The sequence below is a fragment of the Musca autumnalis genome, unplaced genomic scaffold (genome assembly GCF_047663935.1).
Source record: "Musca autumnalis isolate F117 unplaced genomic scaffold, ASM4766393v1 scaffold_1, whole genome shotgun sequence".
Taxonomy (NCBI): Eukaryota; Metazoa; Arthropoda; class Insecta; order Diptera; family Muscidae; genus Musca; species Musca autumnalis.
The window spans coordinates 159193643-159212088 of NW_027411644.1; the positions used below are offsets into that span (position 1 = coordinate 159193643).

General features: G+C 31.4%; 1 protein-coding gene across 3 annotated transcripts in view; it reads right to left on the reverse strand.

Moving 5' to 3' along the window:
* Nucleotides 1-2000: 2000 nt before the first annotated feature.
* Ubx (Ultrabithorax) overlaps nucleotides 2001-18446 on the reverse strand; it is a 95944-nt gene continuing 79498 nt past the window's right edge. For all 3 annotated transcript variants that reach the window (XM_073958728.1, XM_073958727.1, XM_073958726.1), the window contains 2 exons: nucleotides 2950-3500; nucleotides 2001-2878 (listed from right to left, as the gene is read on the reverse strand). In XM_073958728.1, coding sequence (XP_073814829.1) covers nucleotides 3214-3500 — 287 coding nt within the window. In that variant the 3' untranslated portion in view covers nucleotides 2001-2878; nucleotides 2950-3213. The remainder of the gene's footprint in view (nucleotides 2879-2949; nucleotides 3501-18446) is intronic.

Below are 18446 nucleotides of genomic sequence, written 5' to 3' on the forward strand. Positions count from 1 at the left end.
CAATTGAACGAGATTGCCCAACTCTAGCGACAAGTTCATACGTCCAAAAAGGGTCACAAAATTCTAGAAACCCCCTAAAGCAAATTTGTTGGAAAAATATAACGTTTGTGTAGCCGGAATTCGATCTGTCCATAGATGAAAGTTTCAATTCACACAGACGGAGGGTATATCTCTGTTGGGAAAGTCAACTGATACTTTTTTACTCAAAGATATGTTGAGAAACAAAAATAGGTTTCCGGTCACTTTTTCCCGTTTGTCTTTGTGAATTCCTTTACCGAAGAGGAAAAAATGAAATATTCTGAAAATTTCCCTAAATTGGAAGTACTTCTTTGCTCCATAGCGCCCTATTTTACCCAAAAGACAATTGGCCATAGCTCCAAGTAAAGCAATTTTTAATTGTTAAGTTACTCAAAATAGTTTATTGCAAAAACAAACAAAGCCCAAAGTTTAAGCAATGTTTTTATCTTCAGCAAAGTCCAAAATTGTTGAATTGCTCTTATCAAAAATTTCAAAAAAAAAAAAAAAATACAAGAAGTCTTTTTCTAAACGTTATTCATAGGCCAAAGTATTGTACGTTGTATGCCACAAACGTTCAATATGCTCGTATACAAATAAACGTACTGTTCTGAAGTCAGTAACACTACTATAGTCAAACGATTACATTACAAAATACTCAAAAACATAAATTGATCACTATTTTTATATATTCAAATATTTTGGAAAATATGTATACATACTCATTTACTCAAAGAGCAATTTCAAAAGTTTGTAATTTCTATTTTTTCTACGACTTCTACTCTATCTTGTGTCATCCTAATAGCTCTAAAACTCGGTACTGAGTTACAACTCATTTACTACGAGTTTTGCATAATTCAACACAAAAGTTTTTTGAGTTTATGAGGGACTTAAACGGTTCAAATCATGCCTGATCTTGCACAGAAATTTAGCACTGATATCTAGCTAGGTGTTTGCAAAACATGGTCCAAGTAGTTTTTATAGTTTTTGTGTAATAATCTTTTGAAGTTGGGAAGACAAATTTAAATTGCCAATTTAAAATTCGGTTTTCTCCCTCCCCTGGCTACGTCGGTAAATCCCTTTGTGTGTCGCTTTACTTACAACTCCGAAGATGAGCAGGGCGATTATTCTGGTGTTTGAAGATTTTAGACCAACATTGTCTTCCTTACATAAATGGCGAAAATTTGTGAGGCAAGGGCCTCAATTATTACATATAACTATTATTAAATATTACTGTTGAAAAGTTCGTTCTATTGCATCAAGATTTTGTTGCATATTTTTTCGAAGGGTGTAGAAATTTAATTCGAAAGAAATCAGTAAGAGCACTTCATCTTTATTTATATCCAGCAGAAATGCTTCTCAAGGCCACTAAGAATTTTAAATTACCTGACAAATAAGGAAAGACACAACTGCTTTCTGGATATAGAGTATCAACCCCGATATGCTTGGGATCTATTCTATCCCTCATACTGTGTACTTGCTTAATCAACCTTTTCGTATCCCATTATTTTTTCTCCTTCAAGATCCACCTATCATCTACATTGCTTTTAAATAAAAACACACGAATAGTTTTTGGGTTTTCAATTTTTTTCTTGAAAAAAAATTTCAAATTTATTTAATTTAAAATTTTATTAATTTTTTAAATTTGTTTCTCTGTTTTTTGTTGGTTTCTTCATTTTTTCGTTTGAATATTTTTAAAACTTACAGGCTACAGGTAGAGAAGACGCTAACTAAACACAAAAGAAGGAAATGACAAAAAAACGTAAAAATTTCTCAAGTAAAAAAGCAAAACATTAAACAAATTAATGTTTTAGTTTTACTTAAAAACAACAAAAAGGAAAAAATAGAATTTAATTAATTATAATAATAATTTTATGCTAAACAAAAAGCTATAATAGAGGGGAAAAAATTAATGTACAAAAGTATAGCAATAGAGGGGGTTTTAAAGAGTATAATTAGGTTCATTTCTTTTACACAAATTAAGATTTTTGTTTTTTTTTTACTTTCGTTATAATAAAATTCTATTAAATATCAACAGTATACGAAAAGTATCATTTTTCTTGGGGGGAGAAAGGGAGAGGAGGTTTTAGAATAAGGGAATTTTGTAATTTATTTATAACATTTATTTTAAAACTAATAAAAATAAAATATTAAACTTAATAAAAATTAAAAAAAATTAACTAAAATAATTTGCACAGGTTTGTTTTAGTTTTTTTTCTTTTTTTCTTGTTGTTGTAGTTTTAAATTACGTATATTATATTTACTCTTAAACTATAGCAACTATTTATATGGGCATGTAATATGCCAAATAATGTATTTACTTTTTTTGTTTTTGTAAAAATAATAATAAATTAATTTAAAGCAAACAAAAATTGCAATTAAGTTGAGAGAGTTTGAGTTTTCTTTTTTTCGCTTTTCTGGGTTTTTACTTCTTTTTTTCTTAAGTTTTTTTCTTTTCGGTTTCTTTTATAAACTTTTTCGTTTTAAGTATACAATATAGTATCATTTAGTTGTTTTTTGTTTAGATTTTAAAGATTAAACCTAAAAGAGAAGATTTCATTTCATTTTTTTGTTTTACTTGTTTCTTTGTAAGATCAATTAAAATGAGTAAGTAGTAGTAGTAGGTATGGGTGTCTTATTGTGTGTGTGTTTGAGTGAGAGAGAGTGAGTTCTCAGTAACAACAAATGCAAATGGCGAATATCCTTACACTGGGCCTTAGGGGGTTGTGATTTATTTCAGTTACGTATGTGTGTTGATTATGTGGATGGGTAGGGGTGGGTATCGATTTTCAGAGAAAAATTTCTTTTCCTTGTTTTGGGAGATCTTTTAAAGTTCACAGTTTACGATTTTAGGGTGAAAATGCTGAAAATAAAAAACAGGAAACAATTTTGTTAAAAATTGTTTTGATTGAAATTTTGTTTAAAAACTCTTACCATTTATTTCCAATTGTTGGGCCCTTAAACACTTGACAAACTATATGGCTGGCTGGCTGCTGATGAAAATACTATATGTTGACATCACCATCTTCAGTGGCGTTGTTGTTGTTGCTGATCACACTGCTGCTGCTACTGCTGTTGCCTCCACCACCACCCATTACTATAACATTTATGCTCTTCATCTCCTCTATTTATATTATTATTATTATCATTATGCTGCATACTATAATTATAATAATAATTTATAATTTTTTCCTAATTTTATTCGCCTAAATGTTGCGCTGCCGCCGCCGCTGCTGCCGCTTTTTGAGCTTGTGCCTGTTTCTCTTGTTCATTCAATTCTTTAATGGCCTGAATTTCTTTTTTCAATTTCATTCGTCGATTCTGGAACCAAATCTTAATTTGTCTTTCTGTCAGGCAGAGAGCATGAGCCATTTCAATTCTTCGTCGGCGGGTTAGATAGTGATTGGTGTGGAATTCTTTCTCTAGTTCAAGTGTTTGATAGCGGGTATATGTTTGGCGACCACGTCTTCGTAGACCATTTGTACCTGAAAAGTGTCATATGTAGGCAAAATAAATACAAAAATGTTCAGAGGCAAAGGAAAAGGGGGGATAGATGGATGAATGGTAGTTAATTATTTAATTTTAAATACATACATACTTCATAAGAGAAGCTGCAGGGTTATTTTTTAATTTTTTTTTCAAATACATATTTTTTTTTTGGTTAAAGAAAAATGAAAATCGTTTAACAGAACCTCATAAATGTAATGTTAGTATATAAATCTAATTAGATGTAAAATAGTAAATATAAATTTCATTCACTAATTTTTTGGCATTTAACAAAATTTCCCAAATAAACTATTTTTTCTGGATGTTGGTTTCCGTTTTCGGCTGTAAAGCAATTCCCTTCTAGTAAGTCATATTATTCAAAAAATGCACAGATTACTTTTCATAGGAAAGATGGTCACAGATAATCGTGATATCAAGTTCAACCTTCCATAACATTTCTCAAATAATTTTCCTTTTTTAAACGATTAAAGCTTTTTCGTTTTTCAAAAAAGAGCTTTCTGTTTTCCTATTATTTCTAAAAGATGACGTTAGTTTAAGATCATTTTCGTTCTTGGCTTTGAAATTTGAGGGTTTTGAAAGAAACCAATCTAAGGCGAAACAAAAGCAGAGCTTTTATATAAGTACACTTAGAAAAATGTGCCTTTCAGGACTTATCTACTGATAATGATCATCTATCAGTCTCTATTCCAAGTGCAATGGAAACTTGTTTAGATATCGGACAAAAAATTATACATTCATATTATTCCAATTAAAATATCTGCGATTTATTTTCAATCACAGTTTATTATCTAAAAAGTAGAGAGCAGATTCCTCTCATATCTTTGAATGAAGTCTGTTCTTTTTACTCAATAAAATATTAACTTAGGCATTCAGAGTGCGAGGAAATTTTAGAAAATAGTTCAAATCCCCAGGCTCATGCAAGTCCCAATCTTAAGTTCATTTGGAAAATCTCCAAGTCCAATAACTATTTTTTTAAATATTCCGCCTAAAAGTATTCCAGTGAAATTCTCATAATCTGACGTATAGATGACGTTATGATATATAGTACAAGATTTTTGTTTGGAGAACATTGGTCCACATTTAAACCAGAGTTACCATAACTACTATTTAATGTTATTATTAAAAAGTTCATTTAATTGTGTCAAGATTTTTTTTTTGAAATTCTTTTAAGGATGCCCAAATTTAATTCGAACATAACCAAACCAAATTTAATTCGAATACAACCAGTAAAAGGACTTTGTCATCTTTATATTAAGTAGTGATTGCCATTAAGAATTTTAAATTGCCTGACTGATAAAGAGGGAAGACAGAACTGCTTTCTGGATATAGAGTGTAACCCCGATATACCCGGAATCTGTTACATATATTTCAACTCTATCCCAGTAATTACGTAGCTGCTGAGTTATCATTCCATGCCCTAGTATGCTTCCTGTAGTGAAATTCTGTAACTCATTTTTTGAGTTACCGACAAAAATCGCTAACATTAAAACGCAAAATTATGAATGAAATGTATCAATAAAAGTTGACAACACTCTTGCTATCGGTTGGATTTTACAACAGCTTTATTTTGGTTGTTAAGTTACCGAAAAATTTCGTTAATTACAGAAATTATAAGCATTTTAATTTTACCGATATTTGTCGGTAACTCGAAAAATGAGTTACTGAATTCCACTACTGATGTGTTTTATGTAATTTTTATTCAGGTGTTTTTATTAATTTTTTTAAAAAAAATTCAAATATACTAAATTTCAATTTTATTTATCTTGTTTCTCTGTTTTTATTAGGCTTGTGCAAATCCCAATTTTAAGGTTGTTTTGGAAAAGCTTAGTCTTTTAATTATTTGCTTAAATATTCCGCCTAAAATTATGCTAGCGGCCTTACACTTAATCTTGACGTAAAGATGGCGTTATGAAACAGAACGCAAGGGTTTTGGGCGAATATTGGTCGATTTTTGGGGTAGGTGATCAGTAATCATAACTATTAAATATTCTTGTTAAAATGCTCATTCAATTGTGTCAACATTTTGTTGAATATTTTTGTAAGGATGCCGATACTTAATTTGAAAATAATCAGCAAAAGCACTGCGTCGTCTTTATTTTCAGCAGTGACGTTCCTTAAAAGCCATCAAGAATTTAAAATTGCTTGACTGGCAAAAAGGGAAGATACAACTGCTTTCAGTATCTAGATTATCAACCCTGATATCCATGGAATATGTTACATATATTTCAATTTCATTCCTCTAATTACGTAGCTGCTGAAATATTTTCTATTTTCATTTTAATAAATTTTTCTTAACAAAAATTTCAGATTTATTTAATTTAAAATTTTATTGATTTCTTAATTTTTTTCTCAGTTTTTTTGATAGTTCTACAGTAGGGTTATGACTTTTTAACACTTTTTCTCAAAAATGATTTCCTGTAGTGAGAATGAATGAACTTTTGCCTATTGATGCCTAAAATGTCATTCATCCTAGTGGTGGGTATGTGGGTTCGAATCGTCGGCTTTCCTTTTTCACTTGCATTATTGATTATTAAGCTCGATTCAAATGAAAAATTAATTAAAAAAATTATACTAAAAATGATCTTCGCCTAAAAAGGCAACATTTTCAAATAAATAACATCAACTGAGCCAGAGTGGGGTTTGAACCCACGTCCTTGAAAAACACAGGAAAAAAGTATTGTCATGGCGTGTTAGCGTTCAAAGCCAAACTCTTTACTTTCAAAGGCAGCAGCGCTAAGCATTTGTCATGAAAGCACAATTAAATGGGAAAACCCCATTGTTGTTGTAAAAAACAAAACAAAATGCGTTTGAAAGAAGAAAAGTTCGAGGACAGCGAAGCCACACCGATATGTCTGAAGAGCCTTTACTGAAGGCGAAACATGCATGTCACATAGTGGTGGGTGTGTGGGTTCGAATCTTTCCTTTTTCACTTGCATTATTGATCATTAAGCTCGATTCCAATGAGAAATAATTTTAAAAAATAACTTTTATTCCGTTTAAATATTGAATTTTTAATTTTTATGATATATGAAATAAAGTTATATATAAGAAAAAAAAAAAGATATATATGTATTAATACGATGATAAAATTAGTGAGAAATAAACGGTTTCGTCAGTTTGGTCATGTCGTGTGCCCTTATACCTTGTTTTCAGTTAAATATCTGCTTACATTGACTTTAAAAAATAGTCAAAAGTTCTGAAAAATAAAAACTTTAAAAGCTTTTTGTGTGGAAGCTTTTTTATCGAATCATTTTATAATTAAGATTCTATGTAATCTTAGGTAAAAACTCATCAAAATATCATACAGGGATACGGGGTTGTAAGAAATTCATAACCCTATTCTACAGGCTTGTACAAATCTCAGGATTAAGTTTATTTCAAAATACTCAGTAATTATTTATTTAAATATTCCGCCTAAAAGCATGCCAGTGATATTGTCCTTCCAAGAAAATCTAACATAGGGACAGCATTACGAAATTAATTTTTTGTGTTGTTCTAGAATGAATTTCCAATAACTCTGGGTTATCGTTCAACTTTGGCCCAATAGTTTCATTGTTTTTAAATAAAAACATATGATGAGTTTTTGGTATATCTATTTTGACTTAAAAAAAATCGAATTTATTTAAATTACAATTTTATTAGTTTTTTTAAATTTATTTCCAGGTTTTTTGTTGATTTCTTCGGTCTGGTAAAAGTCGCAAACTTAAGTTTGCTTGAAAACACTTTTAATCCACTAGTTATTTGTTAAGATATTCCACCTAAAAGTAGACCGGTGATATTATATTTCGAAGATAAAGTTAAGTATAGATGGCGTTTTGGAAAATAACTCAATTTGACAATTTTGTGTTTTGTTCTAAGAAGAATTTCCAATATCTCGCCATTATTTTACACCTTTGCCCAGTACAATACATTTTCTAATATAACAGTAATAGTCAGTCACTAATCGCATTCTCCATAATTAAAGATTTCCAATTCTCAGCATCCTGTAAACAGAAATGTGCCTTCTAGAATAACAGAATTGTCCTATTTGAAGTATGTATTTTGAGTATTTCAGTGTCATAAAAGGAACATGGTCATACATTTCTTTCCTTATGCCAAAATCTGTGAGGAGTCAAAAGTCAGTTTTATTATGTGGACCCTTGAATAACATATTACCGTTATCTGCAGTTTTATGAAATTCCCTTTTCAAATTTTTCTCACAGTGTACCTAATGATTTAAAGATTACTTTATCAACGAAAAATACAAAATTTTGGAGGTTTAGCGCAGCTATGAATTATGTTCGTATGTGTATAATGAATGTGATACAGCATAACATTTATATGGGCTTGCATTAAATATACGTATGGATGTCAGGCTGTGTGTTCCAAATACATACTCCCCTCCATCTCCATCCATGACACCATATTTGGGTATAACAATGTGTTTTAATGGGGTTTTATGGGAATAAATGCGTGTGTTTACGATGACGACGAAGACTCAAGACCTATGATAAATGTGTTATACACGGAACATGAAAAAAGAACGATGTTCGAATTTGTGTGTTTTCTCTCTCTATCTTCGTACGTTCATTGGCATTTGCAGTTGAATGAGTTATAAGCGAGGCAAAGAAAGAACAAAAATGTAGAACCAGAACAAACCCTAAAAATGTAGCAGAAAAAATTGGGGCATTTTACTTTTTCGTTGCTTGCCAGAGAGACGGGGGTATGGATAGATGGTGGGTTGGTTGGTTGCTTATTCAAGCCCAGCATACCAAATTATATTTCAAGAAATTAGACACACACGCACATCGACCGACTACTACTATGCCAACTGCCAGCAGGAACTATTTAACGGTGACGGTGTTGTTGTTGTTGTCTCATACTATAAAGATGTAAAATAGCAAATGATGTCTAACGAACGCCATAAATTATTTGAATATTTCTTATCAACAACAACAAGAAGAAGATGGAGGGAGACCCGAAAATAATCTAAAAAAATACTGTGAATGAAATAAATAAAAAATTTGCTGATAAGAAAAATTATTTTTTTTTTCTTATAAAATTTTTTTCTTTGAGAGGAAAAGTATCTTTGGAGATAAAAAAGATGTTGTATTTTATAAGCCATCAAATACCAAAATTAATATTTTGTTTGGTTTCAAATCAGGGCCTGGGAGGCTAGGTACATTATTAGGGCTTGGGTTAGAGCTTTGAGATTTATCTGTCTTCACCTACAACCGAGCAAATAGATCTCCGAAAATCGATTGTATATACATGAAATAAATCATCACAACCTGATTAACCCGCTGAACATCTAATGTAAGTATGCTGTTAGTTCCTGATTTTAATTGCTATTTAATTTGTCGCATTTGCTTGTCCAAAATGTTTGCTTGGTTATGTCAATGTTTTTGGAGCTTTGTTCTATATTTCACAGTTGGTTGATTTTACTTAAATTTCTCCAGGCTTTTTCTGTTGTTTTTGTTGTTGCTTCAATGTTTATTTGGTTTTCGGTATAAATTTCCTTTAAAAAGTCCTATAAAGGATTACTAGGAGCGGTTGTTTTAAATACAGTATCGGCCAAAACTAAAGCACCCCCTCAGTAAATTTTTTTGAAATGATAATTTTTTTATGGAAACTAAATTATAAATTAATTTTTTATTTTTCTTTTTATTTATTTATGTCTTTATAATTGAAAAATACAAAAATAAGGAGATCAGAATTTAATAAACAAAAGTTAAAATTCAAAAAACAGTTTAGGTCGCGAATATAAGCGGACAAAACTAAAGCACCTCCCATTTGAGGTACAGGAAAAACTATTGAAATCAATATTTCGTTGCTTATCCCCTATTCTGGATGACACAATCACATCTTTTTGGTATTGACGATACTAAATTATTAATTACTGCGGCCGAAATAATTGATTTTCGGAAAATTTAGCTTAAATCCTCAAAATACTGAAAATCGGAAGGTACCGTTATATGGAGGCTATACCCAAACGTGGACCCAGGTCCACGATTTTTGGTGGATATGTTTTGTGACCACTAAGAACCCTAAGTACCAAATTACAGCTAATTTAGTAGGAAAATGTGGCTTAAATATCCGAAATACCGAAGATCGGAAGGTACCGCTTAAGGGGGCTATACCAAAACATTAGCCGATATTGTTCATATTCATCCAAAAATGATGCTACAGCATTCTCTGGTCAAATACTAAATCCCTTAGGTTTAACAATTAGCAAAAGGACGAATTTCAAAAGAACGGTAGACGCCGGCTTTTTCAGTCGACGACCAGCAAAAAACCATGTTTTACAGCGCCTTTGCAATATTTAGGATTTAACGGTTGCCCATTTGGTCCAAGCCTTTTACCATCTGAATACTTTAAATTAAACATAGATCCATCGGAAAACAGTTCAAATGGGTCTTGGCGAAAGTCAGTCTGGCTCCTTCATTTTTAGTCGATATGAAAGGTTTCTATTGCTGGTCGTCGACTGAATAAACCGGCGTCTATCGTTCTTCTGCAAATCGTTCTTTTGCTAATTTTTAAACGTCAGCGTATTGTATTTGACTAGTGGATGCTGTAGCATCATTTTTTGATGAATATTAACAATATCGGCTAATGTTTTGGTATAGCCCCCTTATAGCGGTACCTTCCGATCTTCGGTATTTCGGATATTTAAGCCACATTTTCCTACTAAATTAACTGTAATTTGGTACTTAGGGTTCTTAGTGGTCACAAAACATATCCACCAAAAATCGTGGACCTGGGTCCACGTTTGGGTATAGCCCCCATATAACGGTACCTTCCGATTTTCAGTATTTTGAGGATATAAGATAAATTTTCCGAAAACCAATTATTTCGCCTGCAGTAATTAATAATTTAGTATCGTCTATACCAAAAAGAAGAAGATTGTGTCATTCAGAATAGAGGATACGCAACGAAATATTGATTTTAATAGTTTTTGTTGTACCTCAAATTGGGGGGTGCTTTAGTTTTGTCCGCTTATATTTGCGACCTAAAATATTTTTTGAATTTTAACTTTTGTGTATTAAATTCTGAATTCCTTATTTTTGTATTTTCCAATTATAAAGATATAAATAAATAAAAAGAAAAATAAAATATAAATTTATAATTTAGTTTTCATAAAAAAATTATCATTTCAAACAAATTTACTGAGGGGGTGCTTTAGTTTTGGCCGATACTGTATGTAGGTATGTAATATCTGTGTGTATGTGTGTTAGTGAGAGCTGTTATTTTTGCGTGTAATATATTTTCCATGATTTTATTTCATTTTTTATTTCTATGTGTGTGTGTTTTTGGCCTTTTCCAAAAAGGATTCCAAATCAGGATTTTCTTTAGAAACTTTTTGTACAACAAATAAAGGTCATTATAGTTACTGTAGTGTTGAAAATTATTTGTCAAAACATATTTCAAATGCTAAATGGATTTTAAAAATAGTTTTCAGGAAGAAAAGCTGAGATATATAGAAAACATAATAGAAATGCATAATAATTATGGTGTACACCAAAATATATTTGCAGCAATCAAATATCTTATTATAAAGTTCCAATAATTTTATTCATACAATATATGGTGCCACCGTGGTGCAATGGTATGCAGGCGCGCCTTGCACGCAGAAGGTCGGTGGTTCGATTCCCCGGCCAGGCAACATCAAACATTTTTCAACGGTGGCAAAATACCCCTCAGTAATGTTGGCGACATTTCCTGAGTATTTCAGCCTTGAAAAACTTCTTCACAAGTGGTGTCTTAAGACACGCCGTTCGGACTCCGCGATAAACAGTATATCCCACATCATTGAGCTAAATATGAATCGGGGTGCACTCATTGATATGAGAGAAGTCTCCCTTGTCCCGTATGGGATATTGTGGAATAATGTTTTATATGGTTCCTGAGACCAAAGTCTTATTATAAGTTAATTAATTAGAATTGCAGCAATATATTTTATTATAGAATAAATATTTTGGAGAGGGGATATCAAAATAATTTGGAAGTGGATTTCAAAACAATTTTAAAAATTCTAAATATGGTTATTTTGGTCATAGCCTTTTTTAGTTAAGGCAGTTAAAAAGTATTGGAAGAATATGTTTTGTAATAAATACTTTAGAAATGGAATAAATAACAAAATAATTTGACAAATTGCCAATTTCATGCTATATATATTAGGGTGGTGACTTTTTTATAACCTCGTTTCCCTGTATCATATTTTGATTAATTATTTTTTAAGATTGCATAAAAACTAACACATAAGGTGATTGGAACTATTAAAAAATTATATAAAAAATCATTTGGAAGTTGTTTTGTGTGGGATCTTTTTCAATATTTAAATGAAATAAACGTCATTAGTGCAACAGGGAGTAATTTTTGATAAAAAATCAAAAAGTCATCCACACCCATTCTAATTGTGACCAATGTCCCGTTTTAGTCGTATTCTATTCTTTGATCATTGATATGATATAAACTACTCTCTACCGCCGAATCCAAAGAGCATGATTGGTCTACATACACTTTTTTGAATCACTGTATTAATTTTTGTACATTTATATATACATGCATTTATTCAAACATTTACGCCTTCATTCATTTGAAATAAAAACCTCCCATTAAAAGGTATGCTGGGTTGCTTTTGTTTTCATAAAGCCTCCTCTCTTGTTTGCCGCTACACCACTATTCTTTGGCACAAGTTTTTTTTTCGGGTTTCTATATAAAACTCCAATGAATACATATACATTTTGTGTGTTTGTGTATATAAGTTAGTAATGTATGTTTGTGAATTGTTTTTAACAGAGAAAACACATAAATCAAATAAAATTTATATGCTTTCATCTGCTGAATTTGCAAAAAATTGCTTTTATGTAAATCCTTTACAGAAGCTCCAAAAAGAGACCCTTTTTGTACAACAATCAACCAACCACTCCCTCGCATTATTCGTAGTTTCAATGGCATCACCAGCATTTCGAAAGTTACTGGCCCTTGTGTTAGTAATGGCAGCATTGAAAGGTTTGTTAGGTAGTTGGTTGGCTGATTGTTTGGTTAAATGGTTATAAATGCCTTAACTTCGACATTTTTAGTAACTGGGTAATTGTGCTATTTCGTATATATGTAAAGGAATGTACATAAAAATGGAGGAGGAATAAAATGGCCAACAAAACACAGAAAGAACATGAAAATCAATAACTGGGCCGTTAAAACATTTCTTCCCGTGTTTTGCCACGTTTTTCTTCTCTTTCTTTAGCAATTTAACAAAAGCAGGCCATAATAAATGATAAATGGCATTTATTTTCAGGGCCGTCCAAAAAGAAAAAAAAGAAGAATTAAGTGATAACGCCGTAGCTAATGATTTAAGGACACATACATATTTTGTGCTGAGCCTTGGTATTTATTTGGGAGTAAAAGAACATACATTTGGTGAAAGTTTTCCACAAATGTTCGTTTGTTGCTCCCTTTTGTTGTGTATCTTTTAATTGGCTATGCCCCAAGGTTGGAAAAAGGAAAATGTATGCCACCACTCACAATTTGTTGGGGAGGCAAACTACTTAAAGGTATTTGGAAGTGTTAATTGTTGGGCTTTATGTGTTGTATGTACTTTTGCTTTTCAACCATACTTTATACCTTTTAATTGCTTTGTTTCCTTAGAAAATAATTTGTTTGTGCCTCTTTTAGTCAAAGCAATGGAGGCTTAGCTAAGCTATGCCCAATTAAAGTAAAACTTTTTCATGAAGTCATTAACATCGGAATTCTGTATTTGTAGTTGCACACGGCGAAAAGTGTGGTAAAATGTTTTACTTCAAATATGGTACATTGGCGATATATTATTGAGTGTTATTTAACAATAGGAAATTAACAAAATATATTAAGGAAATTTAAAGAAAATAGGATTCTAGATAATTATTATGCACTTGTGACAAGGAGATAAAAGCTCAACTGTCAACAATTTTCAATAGATGGAGTTAACTTCTATTATTACGATATCATAGCATGTTAAGCGATTTTAACCACCCAGGCAATAATCAATGAATATTAAATGTTGTGAAATATAATTTTGAATACAAATATTTTTAATAACTTTTTGAAGTTTTTTGTTAATCAATTTGTGCCCTAATAATGTTATTTGTTGGCTTTTTTATATTAACAGGCTTCGGATATAAAACAACGCCTCTACATTTCGTTTTGTAAACTCGTTTTTTTATCACCAATAGGTGGAGCTAACGTATTAAGCCATTTTAATCGTCGAGGCAAAATTCAACGGATTTTAAATGCTTAAAATACAGTTTTGAGCTCAAACCGTTTTTAAATAAATACTTTGTTTATTAATTTTTTCGCTTAATAATATTATTTATTTTTTTTGTATTATTTTAACAGGTCTCGTACATACAACAACGCCTCTATATTTGTTATCGTAACATATTGCGTATCATTTGAATTACAATATAGACACTTATTTTGAACAGTGTATAATGGTTAAGGTTTATTTGGGAATGGACAAAATTAATGGCCATTAATGATAATTTTCATATGAGGCGCTCAGAACAAAGACCACCACATGTTCAAATAAATCAAACAGGCTATAAAGATCTATCCGGAACCTTTTGAAAAAAAAAATACTAAAGAAACTCCCTATTGCCCTGTATAATACTAGATTATACTACATTCTAAAACAATGCAATATGGAGTTTTTTAGTATTTATTTCAAAATGTTGCGGTTAAATCTTTATAGTCAGTTTGATTTTTTTGAGCGTCTCATATTCAAATCGAAAGATTAAATTCCTTTAAAAGTGTTATATACGATTGGTTCTTTCTGAAGTGATGACTGATCAATAATGCCTTGATGTACAGATAATAAATATTTTATGGTAACATACGTAACAAGATACAGTTAAAATACTGAGACCTACGGCATTGGTTTAGCGTAGTGCTGCCAAAGACATTGCCAAACACTATATACAGGGGCAATAAACAACAACAAAATACTAATGTGTTTCCTCACTTGAGATAGATCGAGCTGTTGAGCGAGATTACATCAGTATAGCAGCGGATAGAAGTTACAATATTTCTTTGGTAACAAAAAGTTTGACTCCCTAATATTTAACTCGAATCGGAACAAAGCATTGACGTATAGATGGCGGTCAACACATCATCGTTTCTGGATTGTCTATTTCTAATAGGTCTGTCTTCAAAATCAAGATGAGCAGATCAAAAGTTAAAAAATCCTTTGATAATTAATGACCAGTATAAACGTGTAAATCTAGAATAGAATATTTATTGGCATACTGGTGAGAGAAAATGTGGGAATTACTGTATATTCCCAATTTATAACGTGTGAAATGATAGATATTCTCAAAAAGATTGAGTTCTAGATGACATCCCTGTAATTTTTCTATACTACAAATTGGATCGATTCTATGGACAAAGAATATACATTTATGTATAGATGGCGTCCAGCATACCACAAATTTTTGGCTTATCCATTTGTCGTAACTAATAATTAATGCCCATAAGAAAGTAATAAGTGCATGATAGTGCGATGTAATGCAGGCATTGTATTAGTGGTCAGGGAGAGTATATAAGATATAATATCTCTTTCGTAACAAAGAGTTTGTCTCCATTTTATATTAAGGCGAATTAGAATAAAGTATTGACGTGTAGATGGCGTTCAATAGACCCTCGTTTACGTTTTAGACATTTATAGCAATTAAGTCTCCTGCTTCAAGATGAGCAGTAAAAAGTGGAAAGTATTTTACATAAGAACTTCTATTGGCATTAAGGTGAGATACAATATGGAGGTTAGAGAAACTTAATTTTCTTAAGATTCTCAAGCTATTGGACTCTTGATTGCATTGGCATAGCAAGCTTGTAATTTTTTCATACTATAAAGTCCCGGTCCACACTAGAGTGAATTCATTGAAAAAATTTCGTGAAATTATGCATCCCTATATTCAGTTCCATAGTAGAGTAATATAATGAAATTGCTATAATGGGGAACTCGATCTAAGAACACCTAATTTCATGAAATGTTTTCAATGATATCACTCTAGTGTGGACCGGGACAAATTGGTAGAGTTGGGCAATCTCGTTCAATTGAACGATCCGGATCACTATGTCGTTCAATGGACGCCGGTAATTTCTTTGACAAAACTGCGTATAATTAGTTTCACACGTTGGTTTTTGAACGAGAACAGAGATCCGGATCGTTCAATTGAACGAGATTGCCCAACTCTACAAATTGGATCGATTCAATGAACAGACAGGGGCTCGAAGCTGAAACATTTCTTTCACAACAACGAATTTACATTTAGGTATAGATCAGTGTTCACCAGCAACAACAAATTCAACCGCTGCGTTTGTGTTGGGCACACACACGAGATTATCTATCCCTCTCTAGATCAATGTCGTGCTTTGATATTGTTAAAGATACGAAGTTTTTCGGCAATTCACACACACACGACCCGAACGCAACGAAAGAGCACACAAATGTTTTGAATTGTTTTTGTTTTGCAGTATGCGTGCATACAACGTTACTAACACACTGTCAAAAGTTGCAAATATTGAGAATTTGGTGTGCCCTCTTCTTGGTCGGCTGTGCTCTAGATAAACATCGTGTGCGTTAAATCATTGCTAAAACAAAGAAGATGATCGGTAGTGAGAGCAACTTTCAAACTCACAACAATTGAGATTGTGTGTGTTCACACAGACACGGCTCGCGAGCCCAGTGGTGATTAACACTGGTATAGATGGCGTTCAACACACCACAATTCTTGGTTTATTCAGTCGTCATAACTGTCCAGAAGAAATTTTATGTATAATGATACGAAAGCATTCCCAACCCTATCAGAAGCCGAACAATACAAGTGATTCATAGATGGATGTATAATTAGTTGTTTGATTGTGAAGGTAAAGTATTTGATTCATGAAATAAAACGACAGAATTTATGCTAGAAAGATCTTTGTAGACATACCAATGTATATTATTTTTAAAATAGTGGAATAATGGTGAAATAGAAATAATTATTGAAATAAAAATAATTTTTTTCTTTGTATTTTGAGATTGAGGTAATAACATGGTGCCACAAGTATAAATGTATCGTTCCTAAGTAATATTTTCATGCTACTAACATTTGTTAAATTTTTAGATTTTTTTCACCAGACAAAATTGGAAAATTGTAACAACAATTTTAATGATTGACTCCATGTTGGCCGCCAATACAAATATTTTTATTTTTGCCTATTAAGACGTAGCTTATGTTCGAAGGCTAATATGCTGTTTACGAGTATATTATAGGTTTTTGCAGGGTTAACCTTCTTTATGAGTATTTATTTGACGCATAGGCAGTGGAAACATTTGGAAATTTGAAACATTGTTGCTACAATTTTAACGATTGGCCCCATGTTGGGCCCCCATATTTTTTACTTTTGTCTACAAGGTCGAAGCTCATGTTTGAAGACTTATTTTAATTATTTTTTTTCTCTTTCGTTTTATAATTGAAGTTTGTTTTTAGAAAATAATAGAAACCAATATACTGTTATGGAGTAACTATTTTTAATGGTTCTACTTGATGACTTATGTGCCAATCATTTTATTGGTCCTATTACAAGAAAAATTTCCAGGCAAAAATTGTCAATCAGGGTTGAAATATTGCCCTAATATTTAGAATTTAATTTAGGTCTTCTCTTAAGGCAAACAATTGTACTCCAAAATCCCGTTTTGACAAACCTTATATGATCGCTTATATGTCCCGCTAAACCTTCCTCATTGTTAAATAAATTATATTTTCTGTGTGTAGGAAACAACAAAACATTTTTGATGAAATTGCAAAATTTGGAAAATTCACATGCAAAACTGTTTCCTACTACCCCTTTTGTTAACATTTAAAGAAATTCTTCCCTTTTTAATAAATTAGCGTTATAACCCCAAGACAACAAAATGCCTCGAAAATGCTAAACACTTTAAGAAGATGAAGAGGAAAAATAAGGGAAAGCAACCCTCAACGATAAAGGCAATTTTTGCTGAAATATATGCAATAAATTGATTAAATTCTATTTGCTAAAATTGCCATGGTCGGCCACCCTAAAATCAATAATTTAATGCCAAATAAAAATATACAAACTACATAGACGACAGACAAATAAAAACCGCATACACATATGTATGTATGTACGTATGATGCGATGTGGTGGTTGGAAGAACAAATTTCTTTAAAAGAAAATATTATTAATTTTCTAATGGATCCAAAGATGTATGAAAAACCAAATAATTGTCAGGATTTCAACAGAAAAAAGCTGTTGACAAAATCTCATCATACAATAGGCGTAGGTGTGTTTTTGTTGGTTTTACAGCTGTAGAATATTTATTAGATTTTGCTAACGTTTTTATTTGTTTATTTTTTCTTAATGTAAATGAGAGAAAGCTTTTTGTTGTTGGTTGGTAAGCAATTTCTTTAATTTGTTTCTATGGTGTTTTTATTTTTTGTTGGGATTGAGTGTGTGCTATGTGAAAATAATTTATTGTTTAACTACTAATAGATGTCATTTTCCAAGATTTTCATTTATATCGATAGGTTTACTGCTGCTAGTCATTGTTAATAAGTATAAAATCATCATAAATTTGGTTTTGGGATATAGAAGATAGAGAAAAATGCAGGAATTTTGAGGAAATAAATTGCCTTGGTTTTGCCATAGACAGTTTTATTACTTTGTATGGGCATTTAAATAAATGAATTATTTTGGAAGATGCCTTTTTGCTAGGTTTATAGATTTCCGCTGCTATTTCCTTGTTGTTGGATGACAAAGATGAGATTTGTAAAAAACTATAAGAACAAACGATAAATATAAAAAATTGCAGATTTGCAAAAATATTGCCCAAGAATTAAAAATTGAAAAAGAAATACTATTTGTTGACAACAAAGGCGAGTATACGAGTTTAAATTGCAGAGAAT